The 15,642-nt window shown below is 40.4% G+C and overlaps 1 protein-coding gene across 2 annotated transcripts in view; it reads left to right on the top strand.

Moving 5' to 3' along the window:
• Nucleotides 1–13,672, top strand: part of LOC149456307 (carboxyl-terminal PDZ ligand of neuronal nitric oxide synthase protein-like) — a 176,492-nt gene extending 162,820 nt beyond the window's left edge. The window contains exon 10 of one of the 2 annotated variants that reach the window (XM_089685237.1): nt 4,918–13,672. In XM_089685237.1, the coding sequence (XP_089541363.1) occupies nt 4,918–5,443 (526 nt within the window). In that variant the 3' untranslated portion in view covers nt 5,444–13,672. The remainder of the gene's footprint in view (nt 1–4,917) is intronic. The other variant, XM_089685236.1, reaches the window with a different exon arrangement.
• Nucleotides 13,673–15,642: the final 1,970 nt, after the last annotated feature.

The following is a 15,642-nucleotide window of genomic DNA, read 5'->3' as shown; positions in this document are numbered from 1 at the left end:
TGTTCTATTTATTTTGTTTTTTTTTGTTTTTTTTTTTTCTATTTCAATGGTTTTTATTAAATTTTTTAAACAGTATAAACAGAGGCAGTAAAACACGCCCACGCAGGGGCTATCAATTGCACAGATAAACAAAATGCCAAATAAAAAAAAAGGGGAAAAACAATGCTTTAATGCCAACAGGGCAAAAGGTACGCCCACGCAGGGGCTATCAAAGGCACATAAGTTACAAAACATTAATGTAACTGATTATAACAACTAAATGCAGCTGTCCTAGTCACACCAAAAACAGAGAGAGAGAGAAAAAGGAAAAGAAAGAAAAAAAAAAAAAGGGGGGGGGGGGGGCAAAGAGCAGGGATTCAAGAGCGCCAACACCGAATGCCATTACATCCCCAGACTAGCCGGGGAGAGTGAGGGAAGGGCATATTGCAACCACGGCTCCCATATTTTCAAAAATTTACGTTGGGAGTCATTGCGGATACTCGACATCTGTTCGTTGAGCATCATAGTGGTCATACGATCCCGCACCCCCTGAAGAGGGACAAACGGACTCCTCCAGGCCTGAGCAATTGTTCTAGTGGCGGATAAAAACAGATAGGAAGCCAACTTCTGCTGGTGAGCCAAGAGGCCCGGTATGGGGCAATGAAGCAAAGCATACCGAACATCCCGGCGTATGGAGAGATGGAACAAAGTGAAAAGGAGGCCAAATACACGAGACCAAAAACGAAACAGTCTCGGGCATGACCACCAGATATGCAATACATCACCACGATGACCACAACCCCGAAAACATCGATCACTACAGGCAGGGTTAGCCCGGGCCAACCGAGCCGGAACCCAGTACCAACGAAACAAAACCTTATAGGCTGCCTCCAGTGTGGTCGTATTAAATGAGCATTTAGCTATGAGTGACCAGGCCTTATTCCAGTCCTCCGGATCCACAGCCACTCCCAGGTCGCGCTCCCACTGAACAACATATGAAAGAGAAGTATGCGATGAGCGTCTGTTCAGAGCTGCATAAAGAAGGGATATAAGGCCCGGAGCGCCCGGACGCTGTTGGCAAAGCTGTTCAAAGGCAGATTTCTGGTACGGGAACGCAGAAGTACCCCGCAGCGAGAGCAGCCAGTGTCGCAATTGAAGATATCGAAAAAATTCCGCTGGGGGGATATTCCGGGATTCCCGAAGAGAGTTCCAGGTGGGAAAGGACCGAAAAATCAAAAAGTGTCGCACCTGCGAAAAACCATTAGTCACCCACCAAGAAAACGCCCCTGGGTGATCCAAACCCGGCGGGAAAAGAGGGTTGTTAATAATAGGTAGCAAAGGCAGAAAAGGTGACATCAGACCACCAGAATAACGTACCGAGTCCCAAACTTGTAGGCCATGAAGTAACATCGGACTCAGTGCCATAGGGCGCAGGGCAGGGGGAAGCCATAGAAGCGTCAACAGTGCGATAGGGGCACAATTTATTTTGTTTTTTGATATAACTAAAAGATTGGTGGGTAAGATATGTCTATTTGCTGATAACGTAGAGGTGTGCAATATTATTGACCTCCCTGGAAGTTTTTGTAACCTGAAACATGATTTGACGTTGCTGGAAGATTGGTCAGCAGTGGAAAACTGCAGTTCTATGTTTCTAAATGTACTATAATGCACATAAGGAAAAGGAATCCCTTGATAGAGTACAACATTGGCGGTACAGTGTTGGTCAACGCTACAGAGGAAAAAGATTTAGGGGTACTTATTTCAGATGATTGCAAAATGAGCAAACACTGTGGCTGGGCAGTAGGAAAACCGAATAGAATTCTAGGATGTATCATTAGAAGGGTCACCAGCAGGAGGAAGGAGGTCCTGATTGTCCTATATAGATTTACTATATTGCCAAATGTATTGGGATGCCTGCCTTTACATGCATATGAACTTTAGTCCGTAGGGTTCAATATTGAGTTGGCCCATCCTTTGCAGCTATAACAGCTTCAACTCTTCTGGGAAGGCTCTCCACATGGTTTAGGAGTGTGTCTATGGGAATGTTTGACCATTCTTCCAGAAGTGCATTTGTGAGATCAGGCACTGATGTCAGACGAAAAGGCCTGGCTCGCAGTCTCCACTGTAAATCATCCCAAAGGTGTTCTATCAGGTTGAGGTCAGGACTATATGCAGGCGAGTCAAGTTCCTCCACTCCAAACTCGTTCATCAATGTCTTTATGGACCTTGCTTTGTGCACTGGTGCACAGTCGTTGCAACAAGAAGGGGCCATCCCCAAAGTTGGGAGCATGAAATTGTCTAAAATACCTTATACTGATGCTTTAAGAGGTCCCTTCAATGGAACTAAGGGGCCAAGCCCAACCCCTGAAAAACAACCCCACACCATAATCCCCCCTCCACCAAACTTTACACTTGGCACAATGCAGTCAGGCAAGTACTGTTCTCCAAACCCAGACACGTCCATTGGATTGCTAGACAGAGAAGCATGATAGTCACTCCACAGAGAACGTCTTCACTGCTCTAGAGTCCAGTGGTGGCGTGCTTTACACCACTACATCCGATGCTTTTCATTGCACTTGGTGATGTAAGGCTTGGATGCAGCTACCCGTTCATGGAAACCCAATCCATGAAGCTCTATACGCACTGTTGTGCTACTTTGAAGGCCACACAAAGTTTAGAGCTCTTTAGCTATTGACTCTGCAGACAGTTGGCAACTTCTGTGCACTGTGCCCTTCAGCATGCACTAACCCCGCTCTGTCATTTTACGTGGCCTACCACTTTGTGGCTGAGTTTCTGCTATTCTCAGTTGATTCCATTTTGTCAGAATAACAGTTGACCATGGAGTATTTAGTAGCAAGGAAATATCGCGGATGGACTATTGCAGAGGTGGCAACCTATCATAGTACCACACTTTAATTCACTGAGCTCCTGAGAACAACCCATTCTTTCACAAATGTTTGTAGAAGTGGTCTGCATGCCTAGGTGCTTGATTTTATACACCTGAGGCCATGGTGGTGATTGGAACACCTGAATCCAATGATTTGGAGGGGTATCCCAATACTTTTGGCAATATAGTGTATCTATCTATCTGACTCAATGGACCACTTGGTCTTTTTTCTGCCTTCTACCATCACGTTGCAGTGTTCTACTGGATCACTTTAAGTTTACTGCAATGGCCTCACATATCCTGGATCACTGTATTTGCAGGTGCCCTGCTAGGTTTTATTTATATATGAATATATGGCACAAATCTTTTCATACAACATTTTCTATGTTGGGAAAAATGTTTTGAGGGTGCCTGCCTGGGTACTATAGTCTTCCAGCCACCAGGACACCACAACTGCTGACATTGGCCATCGTCCTTTGGAGAGCCATAGAGGAGAGTTCAGCCTGCTGAACTACTTATTGCTTGCCATGGTGGGGCTGTTTCCACTTACATCATGAGCTTTTGCTCTGCATAGGCTGCTGATATGCTTGTGCTTCCACATAACTTGTGAATGTATTTAATATTAAATAATTTTTTATTGCACTAGGTTGGTGCATACAGTTTTTGTTTGTTTTATGTTGTAGCATTGGGTTACCCCTGCTTTAAAAATCGGCAAGACCTGGGCTCTTGCAAATTACTATTATGTGCTATAAACTGGTCTTACAGCTTTTCTGTCTTCCAGTGTATCAATATCCAGATATACTGGTCAAATAATTTCTAATGCTTATTCCCTGAAACAGTGGGCTCCCCCATTTTCTGGTACTGCTCACGGCTTTCAGTTTCCCAGGATTGCAATGCTGCTCTCTGGTCTTTGATTTACACCTTTATTTAGTTCTATCTGGTTGATTTAGCTACATTGGTGTAAAGTAGCTTTTGATGCAATTCGTAATGTGAAATGTTCAGAATACTTCTTTCAGGGTTGCAAGGATCTTTGACCCTATTTTCCTGTTGTGTCCTTGCCCTCCCTTCATCTTTGGACTGCTTTCAGAGGTCACACATGTTGAAGAATACAGTATTGCATCCTCCAATACACACTGGGAAAAAATAAGCTTTTTGTTACTTATTGTATAATCTTTTTCTCTAGTAGAAGACACAGCTTTCTACTTCCTTTTTGGGGGGTATTCCCTTGCATTGTTAGATGTTGACATAAAGTCAATGTAAGATTAGGTAGCTGGCCCACAGTGTCCAAACTTCCTGTAGGCAAATGTATAGCCACGCATCAAAGAATGCAGTTCTGTGTTCTTCAGTGAAGTACTAGATATGTATATTTAAAGAATTGTCAGAATTATCTGTTACTTTCAGCAAGTCACTGGTAATCGATTTGCATTTACTGACAGTAAACCACTGGTCAGGAAATCACATTGCCTGTTAGCAAGTCACACGTCTCCAGGTAGTAAATCAAATATAGGTCATCTGTCGCTGAACAGTAAGTAACATAGCCTGTCAGTAAGGCACATGTCACCAGTAAGTTAGTCACTGGCCACACTGCCTGACGGTAAGTCACATGCCACTCTTTAGAATGTACCTAGAGGGCCAAAAAACTGTCTTAGATGTTGTGCTGTTCTTTTGTGGAAGCCTCAGCAGCGAACTCCTATTCTGAGCTATGATAACCAAGCACATATGTTATTAGGGGTCTCGCTCCCTTATTTCAAATATAGGTGGAGAAGTATGAGCTGAATTTTTTAGAATCACTCCAGTAATGCATGGATGTTTATGGTTTTAATACTATGTCATAGACTTGGAAAAACCATTCTGTAAAAAAAGTCACAACATCTCACTTTTCTTTTACTGGGTGGCTGAAATTATTGATGCTAAAGCATCAGCATCACAGCCAGGCAAGTGGTGTTTTCAGCCCACATATATCTCTTATGGCTTGTTTCCATTAAGAGTAAAGTGAAAATATTAATAATGCAGATGGAAACTGACAAAATGTTACCTTCTTTATCTTAAAGGCCTCTTCACTCCATCCCGAAGCTGATCCCTCCTCCTCCCATCTCCAGGAAGAGATCCTCCAAAATCTTATCAGGTTCAATAAATGAATCTACAGAGAATGTGACCATACCAACCAGCCTCAACCTGACCAGTTTCACCACCATCACTTCATGTTCTATAACACCCATTGAGATGGAAGAGATTAGCCCAACATTTAAAAACTCCTATTTCCCTGGCTTTGAAAATAGTGAATTGCCCCCAATAAAGGGGAGACCTGTCCACCAGGAATCCATCGAAGAGAACAGGACCTTCCACTCCATCACCAGCAGCTATGACAACCTGGAAGACACACCAACTATTGTGCCTGAGACTCCTCCATGTAATGGATTGGTAAAGCCACTGAATGTGGAGACCACGCTCCCCTTCTCCTCCGCCAATGACACCTGTCTTCACATTAGCTTCTCTGAGGATGAGTTTCCTGACATGGGTGTGGATGATCATCTAGAAGTTCACAAGCAATGGCGGCTTATTGCAAATGGCAATTAGCAAACGCTGCAATATTAGCAACTGGTGATAAGTATTAAGTATTTAATAGAAGATGACATACTAGAAACAGTACTGTGGCACAGCACAGTTCATCACCTCATTAACTGGTATGACATGTTGGGTATGCAGTTGTTTGGCAGTTTCTTACTTATTGGGTGCAGAGAGGACGCCTCAGCTCATGCAATTAAACTCTGAAATTCTACAGAAAAACAAGAACAGAGATGTTCTCAACTAGAACAAATACTATGTATAACTTTATGCTTTATGTGTGTTGTAAAGTGCTCATTATCTATGTGGTGATTATTAGCTCTGTGTATAGCATGTCCACACTGGGGGAAATGATATTTATGGAGCGAAAAACGTAAAGAAACGGAAAAGCTCCAGAATATTAAAATATTTTACAGTAGTATAAATAGAAGTTTCATAAGAGTAACATAAGATCCTTACTCTAAAATGCTTACAGTTAAAGTGTTCTTACCAGACTGGCAAGACTTTGTAAATGGCAAGAACCAGGCATACTGGGGGATTTTCCTTTTGCTTGCCCCTGTTACTGTTAGAACTAACAGTTAATAAGGCTGGCAGCTTTTCACAGTTGACCGTTAAGTCGGGACTCAGACATGGTACTGTGAATCTTTGTTTGGTCTCATTAAGGCTTTATTGAGTCTTGCTGGCAGTACTGACCTTTAACCATGGCATCACTCTTTGCCAGTCGGTTTATCGGGCATCAGGCATGCATATAGAAGGAAATGTGACATTTTTTCTAGGAATCTGTTCCATTTTTCTACTTATTTAACCAAATAGAAAAATATTTTTTTCTTCCATAATAAAAAGGTAATAACAGGAAAAAATATGTTTGGGTGCCAATTTCAACTCTGTCCAGGAACCCCCCTGCATTTCTCAGAGTGAGGAAACACTGCCCAGTGCTCAGAGGCAAAACTGGAGAAATAGGGGTCTCCTTGCCATGTGGTTGAAACATGGCTTCTGCATACCTATTTATACGATGAGGAACCCTATAGAATTCATATATCTTTTTATTATCCCGGCCAGGCAGGATCTGGTAGGCATTTAGGAACAAAATATCAAAGAGACCTTACTGACTTGTAATGTGATTTGGTTTATCTGAGGGTAGTTGGTACAGAGAATATAGAATGAATTTGGGTTCAGACAAACTTTATTTTATGTGATAAAATACTCTGTGTACAGTGAGTAACCCATAATGACCAACTACCTTTCCTTAATCTGCCTAAATGGGCAATGGTTGCTATGGATTACTGTACTTCGCACACCGCCAAGGCTGCGTAAGCAGAGAATCCAGTGTAGAACTAGAATATTTTGGGGAGTCTATAGACAGTTTAATGTGCAATAAAATAGAAATTATTATTTAGATAATGTTTACCAAATACAAAGTAGAATATGATTTATTTTTACACAGAATGTAATCTATGAAATAGAAGCGCCTTGTTAAATTTTAATTTGTTTTATAAGGGGGATTTTTACATGTATTTTTCAGCTGGAATGATTTTGTCATAGTTTATTGTGATGAGTGAGCAGGAGGAATAGCACTTCTTGTAATAGCACCCTCTATAGAAGTGGGAAAGTATTATAATTGTTCTACACTAATTCTATCTTTATTAGAGTATTTTCTTATGAGAGGTTTTTAACCTGGAAAAGTAGAAAGATTTCATGTTGAAGATTTATTTTGATTATTGGAAAGCTGTGAATGACACAAATTTCTATAAAAGTTTTTATGTACAGGCTGTACCTTCCCAGGGAAGAGCGAAGCTTATGGGAGGATGGCCTGGGAATTAGCGGAACTTGCTGTACTGTAATAGTAATCAGTAATATGGGGAAATGATATGATCTCCTCCCATAAATTACAGTTGGTTTTAGATAGAATAGCACAGAAGAGGAGGGGGGACCCAGAGCACAGAGGTGGCAGGAGTGATTCTTTCCAAAGCTGAGTTTGGGTCTGGGCATTGCTGCATTAGGTGAAGGATTTGGAATGTGACGTTGAAGGCCGCAGGACAGAAATATAGATAGAAGGCAGATTGGATGGCAGAGATGAAGGAGAATAGGTATATGTGTTGATAATCTGTGAAGAACAGTATAGAAAGTGATGGTCAAAAATCAGAAAATTATTTCATTCTTTGTAAACCAGCTGTTTATGAATAACATCTATAAATGCATCAAACTCAGAAGTGCCTGTTGTTATTATAGTCTAGTTATTATGGACGTTTTCTGGACTCCTTTCATTGGTTTATGCTGTCTAGAAATGATTCCTTTTTGGTTCATTTGACCAGTGGGTTAAACAAAAAAAACTGACCCGATTTCCCCATCCATACATTTGAGGTGGATGGGGAAATTCTTCCTGCTGTGTCATTGTATTTTGGCAGTAGGGAATACACTGATCAGTGATACAGGCTATAGCCTGCAGCTCTGATTGAGAGGAAGTTTTCTAGCAGGGCAGTTTTACAGAAGTTGATTGGTAGATCAATTACTGTACAAACACAGTGCCCATACATGGATCAAAATTGTTCAATCCGTGCTGAACTGGCTAAATTTCATTCCTTCTCTGGGTCTGAGGATTGGTCAGCATAGCGGAAGTGGAAGCAATCAAAAGGCATTTAAAAATGTTCTATGCTAAAGGTCCTAAAGGAAAATAATAAACAGTAGTAAAAATGTAGAATTTAACATGCTGAAAGGTATAAATAAAGGGACACGATTACCCCCCAAAAATTCAAATTTATATAATATACGCCCATCCTCGGTCACATATTTTCCACTAAAGCACCAGCTTACCTCACGACTGCTCTAAAGACAAGTATAACATAACACTCCACATGCTTACCTAAAGTGGAACTTCACTCTCTCAATCAACATTGACTATTTTTAATATGTATGATCTTTATGCTGTTAGCATTAGTAAATAGATAGGGAAGTATATCATATTTACTTGTGTTAAACATTTTTTTTTACATTTCTTTAGTTACTTCCTAATCTCCAGACCTAGGCAAATTATGTCATGTATCCCAGGAGTGTTCAGGAGGGGATGTCTCAGCTAAGCATGCCCTCCTGCCTGCATGCCTAAGCTATGGACAGATGGATTCCAGGAATAAATACAACATGAATCATCTGCCCCAGAAATGCTAGGGGGTGTTTTCTCAGTAATTTCTCAGCAAAATAAAGCATGGAGGCATGGATTATTATTATAATACAAGATTTATATAGCGCCAACAGTTTGCTCAGCACTTTGGATGGAGGAGTTTGCTCTGATTATTAAAAATTTATTAAATAGCATTTTAGTTTGTGGTGCTAATATGCAGTGCAGTTCCACTTTAAGTGAAATCTTTCATTCTGAGATTAAGGAGAAGCTAAAGCATGAAATAAAAAATGAACACTCTTAAGTATTACATTTTCTTCACCCAAACAACAAAGCTCACCAGGATAATTGAGAACAGAGTGACCCTGCTGTGCTTACATGCTTACATTGCTGCTTCCCATAAACCGCATCAACTCTATGTGAAGATAGATATATATATATATATATAGATAGATATATATATACACTGTATTTTTAAATATGAATTTGAACTTGATAGGAATACAAATGAAGTACAGGAGCTAGTAACCTGATTAGTGTTATATGTTTTCATACGCTCCATCCTCCATAATCTGATCATTTATTTTAAGAATATAGGAAGTACATTATGTTTTTGTTTCCCCTTAGTTTCACGTTGAAATGTAATGTTCACAACAAATATATAAATTAAGCATTGGCTTAGATGGGATAATGTTTTTGAAATACAAAAATTGTATTTGGGGACATTTTTATAGACCAATTCTCACACTCATCCCCACCCCCTCCAAACTCCCCATTCCTTTGCCCCTTGCCACTTTGCTGCCTTTGTCTCACCACTTTGCCAGAACTATACCCCCTCTGCTCTTGCGACTCACTGCTTTAGCCAGTAATCAAACCCCTCCGCCTGCTCCCAGTACACTGTAAGCATAAAACCCCACAAACCCGCTACTCGACAAGCACTACAATCTGCCACCTATTCATGATAGTCTGCCAGCAATTAATCCTGCCCCTAACACCATGACTGCACAAATCCCCATTCCAATAATACTTACTAATCTCTTTCAACACCCATTAGCACATCTGCATGCCAGCTCATCCTGACCACTGCACCTGACATCTCTCCCTTTCCCAAGACCATATCTGCAGGACTCTCTTCATGTCACCAATACAGCTGCCTCCTTCTGAGCTGCTACTTTTCCATCACCCCTTACCCGTACCCTATTCCCAACCTTGCCCTTTCTGGAACAGGCTCATTTTTACTAGTATAATATAAAGGCCCTCTGGCTTTTATCCCACAAAATTTGGGAATAAAAACTGATGCTACATGGGAATTGGGAAAATCAATATACTGCACAGATATTCAATAAAATGGCTCTGACATCTTATTCCTGCCTGTGTCCACATTTATTTCTTTGCTTAAAGACGAACTATAGGCACATTTTTTTAACATTTTAGATAGTGTAAGGGAGGGTTATAACTCCTGTCAGATTTTTTTTTGTCATCTGTGTTCCATTGTGGACATTTCTCTTCACTTTCTGTCCCGTAGCCAAACAGGAGGTGAGAGGAAATCCCTGGGATTTAGTCATAGCCAAAAATATTGGTACCCCTGTATTTCCATCAGATAATGCACCACTTCGCCCAGAAAATTGATGCAATTGCAAATGGTTTGGTATTCTCATGTTTATATCTTTTGCTTGTATTGGTATGACACAAAAAAGTGGAGGAGCAAAAAGCCAAATCTGACACATTCCACGCAAAACCCCAAAAATTGACTGGACAAAATTTTTGGCATTTTCTCAAAATTGTAAGAAAAATTTTCATTCCGAGTTTATGATGTTCCTATAAGTTTTAATCAACCTCACCTGTATTAACAGGTGCTGACAATACAGAAATCACACTGGCAACCAGTTAATATGGACTGAACCTTTCTGTTGTATGTCTGCTGTTCTTTCTCTCCTCCATGCTCCGTGTGGAACACAAAGAATTGTCTGAGGATTGGAGAACAAAAATTGTGGAAAAGCATGGACTATCTCAAGGTTACAAGTCCATCTTCAGAGATCTTAATGTTCCTGTGTCCATTGTGTGCAACATTGTCAAGAAGTTTACAGTCCATGGCACTGTAGCTAATCTCCCTGGATGTGCACAAAATAGAAAAATTGATCAAAGATTGCAACAAAGGATTGTTTGAATAGACACGTGCAAAATTCCATTCGAAAGCATTTCAACCAAATTCAAAAGGTCATTCACATTCGAAATTGATTCAACAAAATTCGAAATCAAAAAGATTTCAACCGAATTTGAAAAAATTAAACTGAATTTGAAAAGTTAAGCTGGCCACACACATGTAGATTTTTGTCTGACAATATTAATTTCAAGAATATTCATTTGATTTTATAATCTAATATCCAAGTACCGCCCAGCACGCACACTCCGCTCCTCACAAGACCTCCTTCTCTCTAGTTCCCTGGTCTCCTCCTCCCATGCCCGCCTCCAGGACTTCTCCAGGGTGTCACCCATCCTCTGGAACTCCCTGCCCCAACCCATCAGATTATCACCTACTCTCCTCTCCTTTAGGCACACCCTGAAAACCCATCTCTTCAGGGAAGCCTACCCCGCCCCCTGCTAACTTGCCGACCTCCTCCACTCTTCCTACCACTCCATCCCCCACAGCTACCTCCTCCTGTGCCACCATCCCCTCCCTCCTAGATTGTAAGCTTAAAAGAGCAGGGCCCTTGATCCCCTCATGTTTTGCATTGTATTGGTATTGTTCTGTCACATGTTCTGTCCCCCTTTGTAATGTACAGCGCTGAGCGAACTGTTGGCGCTTTATAAATACTGTATTATAATAATTAATAATAATAACCATTAATGGGGTCAAATTGATGGTTTTTTTCGACAGCAGTGAAAACATTTGAAGGGGCAGGAAGGAAAACTTTTCTCCATGAATAGAATTTTCGGCCAGTGTATGTGGTTCTCATTCAGAAAATACATTCATTTTAAAATCAAATGTTCAAAGCAAAAGACAATTTTCAAACAACATTCGTCCATTCAACGAATGTGCAAACAATTTTCGCATGACTTCTCTTATGAATATTCTCGGACGAAAATCTACATGTGTATGGCCAGCTTAAGGTTGGCCATACACAGGTAGATTTTAGTTTGAGAATATTCGTTTCAACAATATTCATTTGATTTTCTAATCGTTAGTGGGGTCAAATCAATGTTTGTTTTCGACAGCAGTGAAGGGCAGGAAGAAAAACTTTTCTAGATCAAACGAATTTTCAGCCAGTTTATGTGGTTATCGTTCAGAAATTACATTCATTTTAAAACTGAATGTTAAAAGCAAAGGACAGTTTTCGAACGGCATTCGTCCATTCATTGAATGTGGAAAAGAATTTTCGTACAACTTTTCTCACGAATATTCTCGGCCGAAAATCTACACGTGTATGGCCAGCTTAAATCAGGGCAAAAAATTTGAATTTCGAATTTGATTGAAATCTTTTTGAAAGCAGTCGAAATTTTCATTTTCGACAGCAGTGACAAAAAAATTTGAAGGGGCAGAAAGAAAAACTGTAGCTACAGACTTTTAAAAAATGGACACTTGCCTGTCCCTCAATCCCGTGGTGTCCTCCCCGCAGCCCATTTCACAAACTGCTCTGTTTCCAGCGCCGGCATCTTCAGTGTGGGCACCTGGCTGTGAAAGCTTGCGGCTTCACAGTCGAGTGCTCACTGCGCATGCGCGAGTACCCCTGCGCTTTGTGAATGGTCCTGTAGTCTTCTGGGGCCTGTTGTGTCCCACAAGTCTACGGGGAGGGGGGAGGGCAACTTCCACTTCTGATTTCTTTAGGCAATCTCAGCGGAAGTGGGAGCGGGTACCTGTCAATTTCGGGTACCCGTTCCCCCCGCTCCCCAAAGGTGGCAAACCTTAACAGGGAGTGGGGGACCAGTCCTTAAAGCGGAACTTCCCCTTTTGGGTGGAGCTCTACATTAAATTTGTTTTCAAATGTTTGTTCGATTTTATTTTCAAATTTGTTTTCTAATTTGTTTTTTAATCGAATTTTGGCTGAATTTCGTTTCGTTATTTCGGATTCATTTGCATTTGTTATTTTTGTAATTCAGAATTCTGATACATCCGAATCACCGAATAACGAAAAAATTAGTCCAAAATTCGATTTGAAACAAAACGAACCATAGTCTATGTTTGAATGATGGATAAAGAACCTCCATCAACTTCCAGACAAATTCAAGTTGATCTTTATGCACAGGGTACAACTGTGTCAACTCGCACTATACATTGCCATCTGAATGAAAAGGGCGCTATGGTAGGAGAACTAAGAGTACCCCGCTGCTGACACCAAAACATAAAAAATCCAGATTGATGTTTGCCAAAACTTACCTGAGGAAACCAAAAATCCTTTTGGGAGAATGTGCTGTGCACAGATGAAACCGAATTACAGCTTTTTGGTAAAGCCCACCATTCTACTGTTTTCAGAAAAAGCAATGAGGCCTTTAAGGAAAAGAATACAGTCCCTACAGTCAAACATGGTGGGGGGGGGGTCACTGATGTTTTGGGGTTGCTTTGCTGCTTCAGGCACTGGATGTCTTGACTGTGTACATGGCATTATGAAATCCGAAGACTACTAAAGAATTCTGGGGTGCAATGTAGGGCCCAGTGTCAGAAAGTTGGATCTCCGTCAGAGGTCATGGGTCTTACAGCTGGACAATGACCCAAAGCACACATCAAAAAGCACCCAGAAATGGTTTCAGACAAAGCGCTGGAGAGTACTGAAGTGGTCAGCAATGAGTGCAGATCTCAATCCCATAGAGCAACTGTGGAGAGATCTCAACACAGCAGTTGGGGAAAGGAACCCTTCCAATCTGAGAGACTTGAAACAGTTGGCAAAAAAAAGAGTGGCCCAAAATTCCAGTAGAGAGGAGTAAGAAACTCATGGATGGTTACAGGAAGCGATTGATTTCAGTTATTTTTTCCAAGTGTTGTGGTACCAAATATTAAATTGAGGGTGCCAATAATTTTGTCCAGTCCCTTTTTGGGGTTTTGCATGGAATATGTCAGATTTGGATTTTTGTTTCTCCACTTTTTCTGTGTAATACCAATACAAATAAAAGAAATAAACATGAGAATGCCTAAACATTTGTAATTGCAACAATTTTCTGGGCAAAGTGGCGCATTATCTGACAGAAATGCAGGGGTGCTAATATTTTTTGCTATGACTGTATAATAATATAAAACAAATATTGTGCTCAGTGTAATTATTTTATCCAGAGTGCACTCATCAACCATCCACACACATGGTGATGTGCAAATATACATATATGAAACAAGTGCGCTTCTAGACAAATCAAACATAAAAACAAAAAACATAAAAAAACTGGTATAGAATGTCCAAAGTCCAAGTGCAAATGTTGTATCAGAAATATTCAGAAAATACTGAGTCCATCCTCCAGATATATAAATTCAAATTTCAGCTTTCAAACTTTGGACTTTCTAAACCCTTTTTTTGGTTTTTAATTATGTTCAATTTGTCTGGAAGTGCACTTGATTCATATATGTATAAATTTAAGGGAATTCCTTGGGGACCCGCAGGCCACCAGAACTAGTGTCCTTATTGGAAGATTTCCCCCCCTATTACTTTTCTGGGGACATCCCAAAATTTGGGATTATCTTTTACATTCACTTTCAATGATAATGGTAAACAGAACAAATAGAGAGGGTGAATCTCCTTAACAGGGACACGGGCAGCAATAAAATACTGACAGGTGTTCTAATCCATCTCCCCTCTATCCAAAAACTAAAAACATTATGCCTTTAGTTATACTTTGTGTGTGTGTGTGTCTATTTATACCATGTGATCTAATTCTCTTGTCCCTCCCTTTACCTGTAGCTCAATTCTTTGCAGGTATTTTTCACTTTTGGTTCCTGGACAGGTATTTGAATGATGCAAAAATCGTCCTCTCTATCCAGAACTGTGAGGAGAGGCAAGATGGTCAGACCTATACAAATTGTTTTTCAGCAAAAGGATGAAGGAATGCAGTATAAAGGGCTATCCAGAACAAGTCTACAACTACTGTATATCATTCACAGATAAAATGTATTATCTACATGTAGGGTTCAGGTAACACAGTAAGTAACTTACTAAGATTTTTTTCTAGCAAATATGGTTGTTCTTTCCCCCCAAAAATCTGCTTTCATAGTCCTAAAGGTTGGCAGCTGGTCATCCCCTATTCTGTATGAACACTGTAAGATATTTAAAAGAATGATGCTATCTCAGGAGGAGGTGGATGTTCCTTGCCTTGTCGCCCTCAACAGTTATATTTCGTTACAATTATATTTTGTTATTTGCTTCAACATGTATAAGGCTATTCAGAGTTTAAGCCAACATGAGCTCATTATTACCTAAAACTAGAACAATTTTTTGGATTTTGCTAAATGTAAAATTTAAATTGTCAACTTGTACCCATCAACTATTTTTGAAAATGAAAATGTTCAAGCTGAAATCTACAGCTACCAATGTTCAGGAGAAAAAGAAACATTTTAGGGTTGATTCATAAAGAATTTGCACAGTCATTCACCCAGTGAAAGTGCATGTGTATTCATTCTGTGTGAATGGGGCAAAAATATCCTGTAGACTGTGCATAAAGCTTGGTGGCGCTGCTCTGAAACCGGATTCAAGAAGAAGAGTCATCCCACTGGCAAAGGAATGAAAGGAGTAATGTTGTGAGTCTGTTCCAGTATCTCGAGTGAGGAGGGGGAGCGGACATCGCTCAGAACCAGCCCCAGGAGTCAAGCATGTTGAGTATATGGAGCGGCCTCTGCATTGCACTAGCCACACCCTGTGATACAGTTCTGCATTTTGCCCCGCCCATCGGGGACCTGGTCATATATTCTCAGCATCATCGGTCCTGAAGTGAATCGGGTGTGTATGTGTGAAAGGTGTAAGAAAACTAAACCAGACAAAATGAAAACAAACAAAATGAAGGCTGCAAGAAGAAAAAGAAAATAAAGAAGAAATAAAGAATAAAAAATAAAGGGAATAAAGGATGAAAAATACGAAATAAACACGGACAATACAAAATTCAGAGAGGAATTGAATAAAGTGAT

This window comes from Staurois parvus, unplaced genomic scaffold, assembly GCF_062004578.1.
Source record: "Staurois parvus isolate SC_StPar_1 unplaced genomic scaffold, SC_StPar_1.0 ptg000365l, whole genome shotgun sequence".
Classification (NCBI taxonomy): Eukaryota; Metazoa; Chordata; class Amphibia; order Anura; family Ranidae; genus Staurois; species Staurois parvus.
This window is presented reverse-complemented; position numbering and strand designations above follow the sequence as displayed.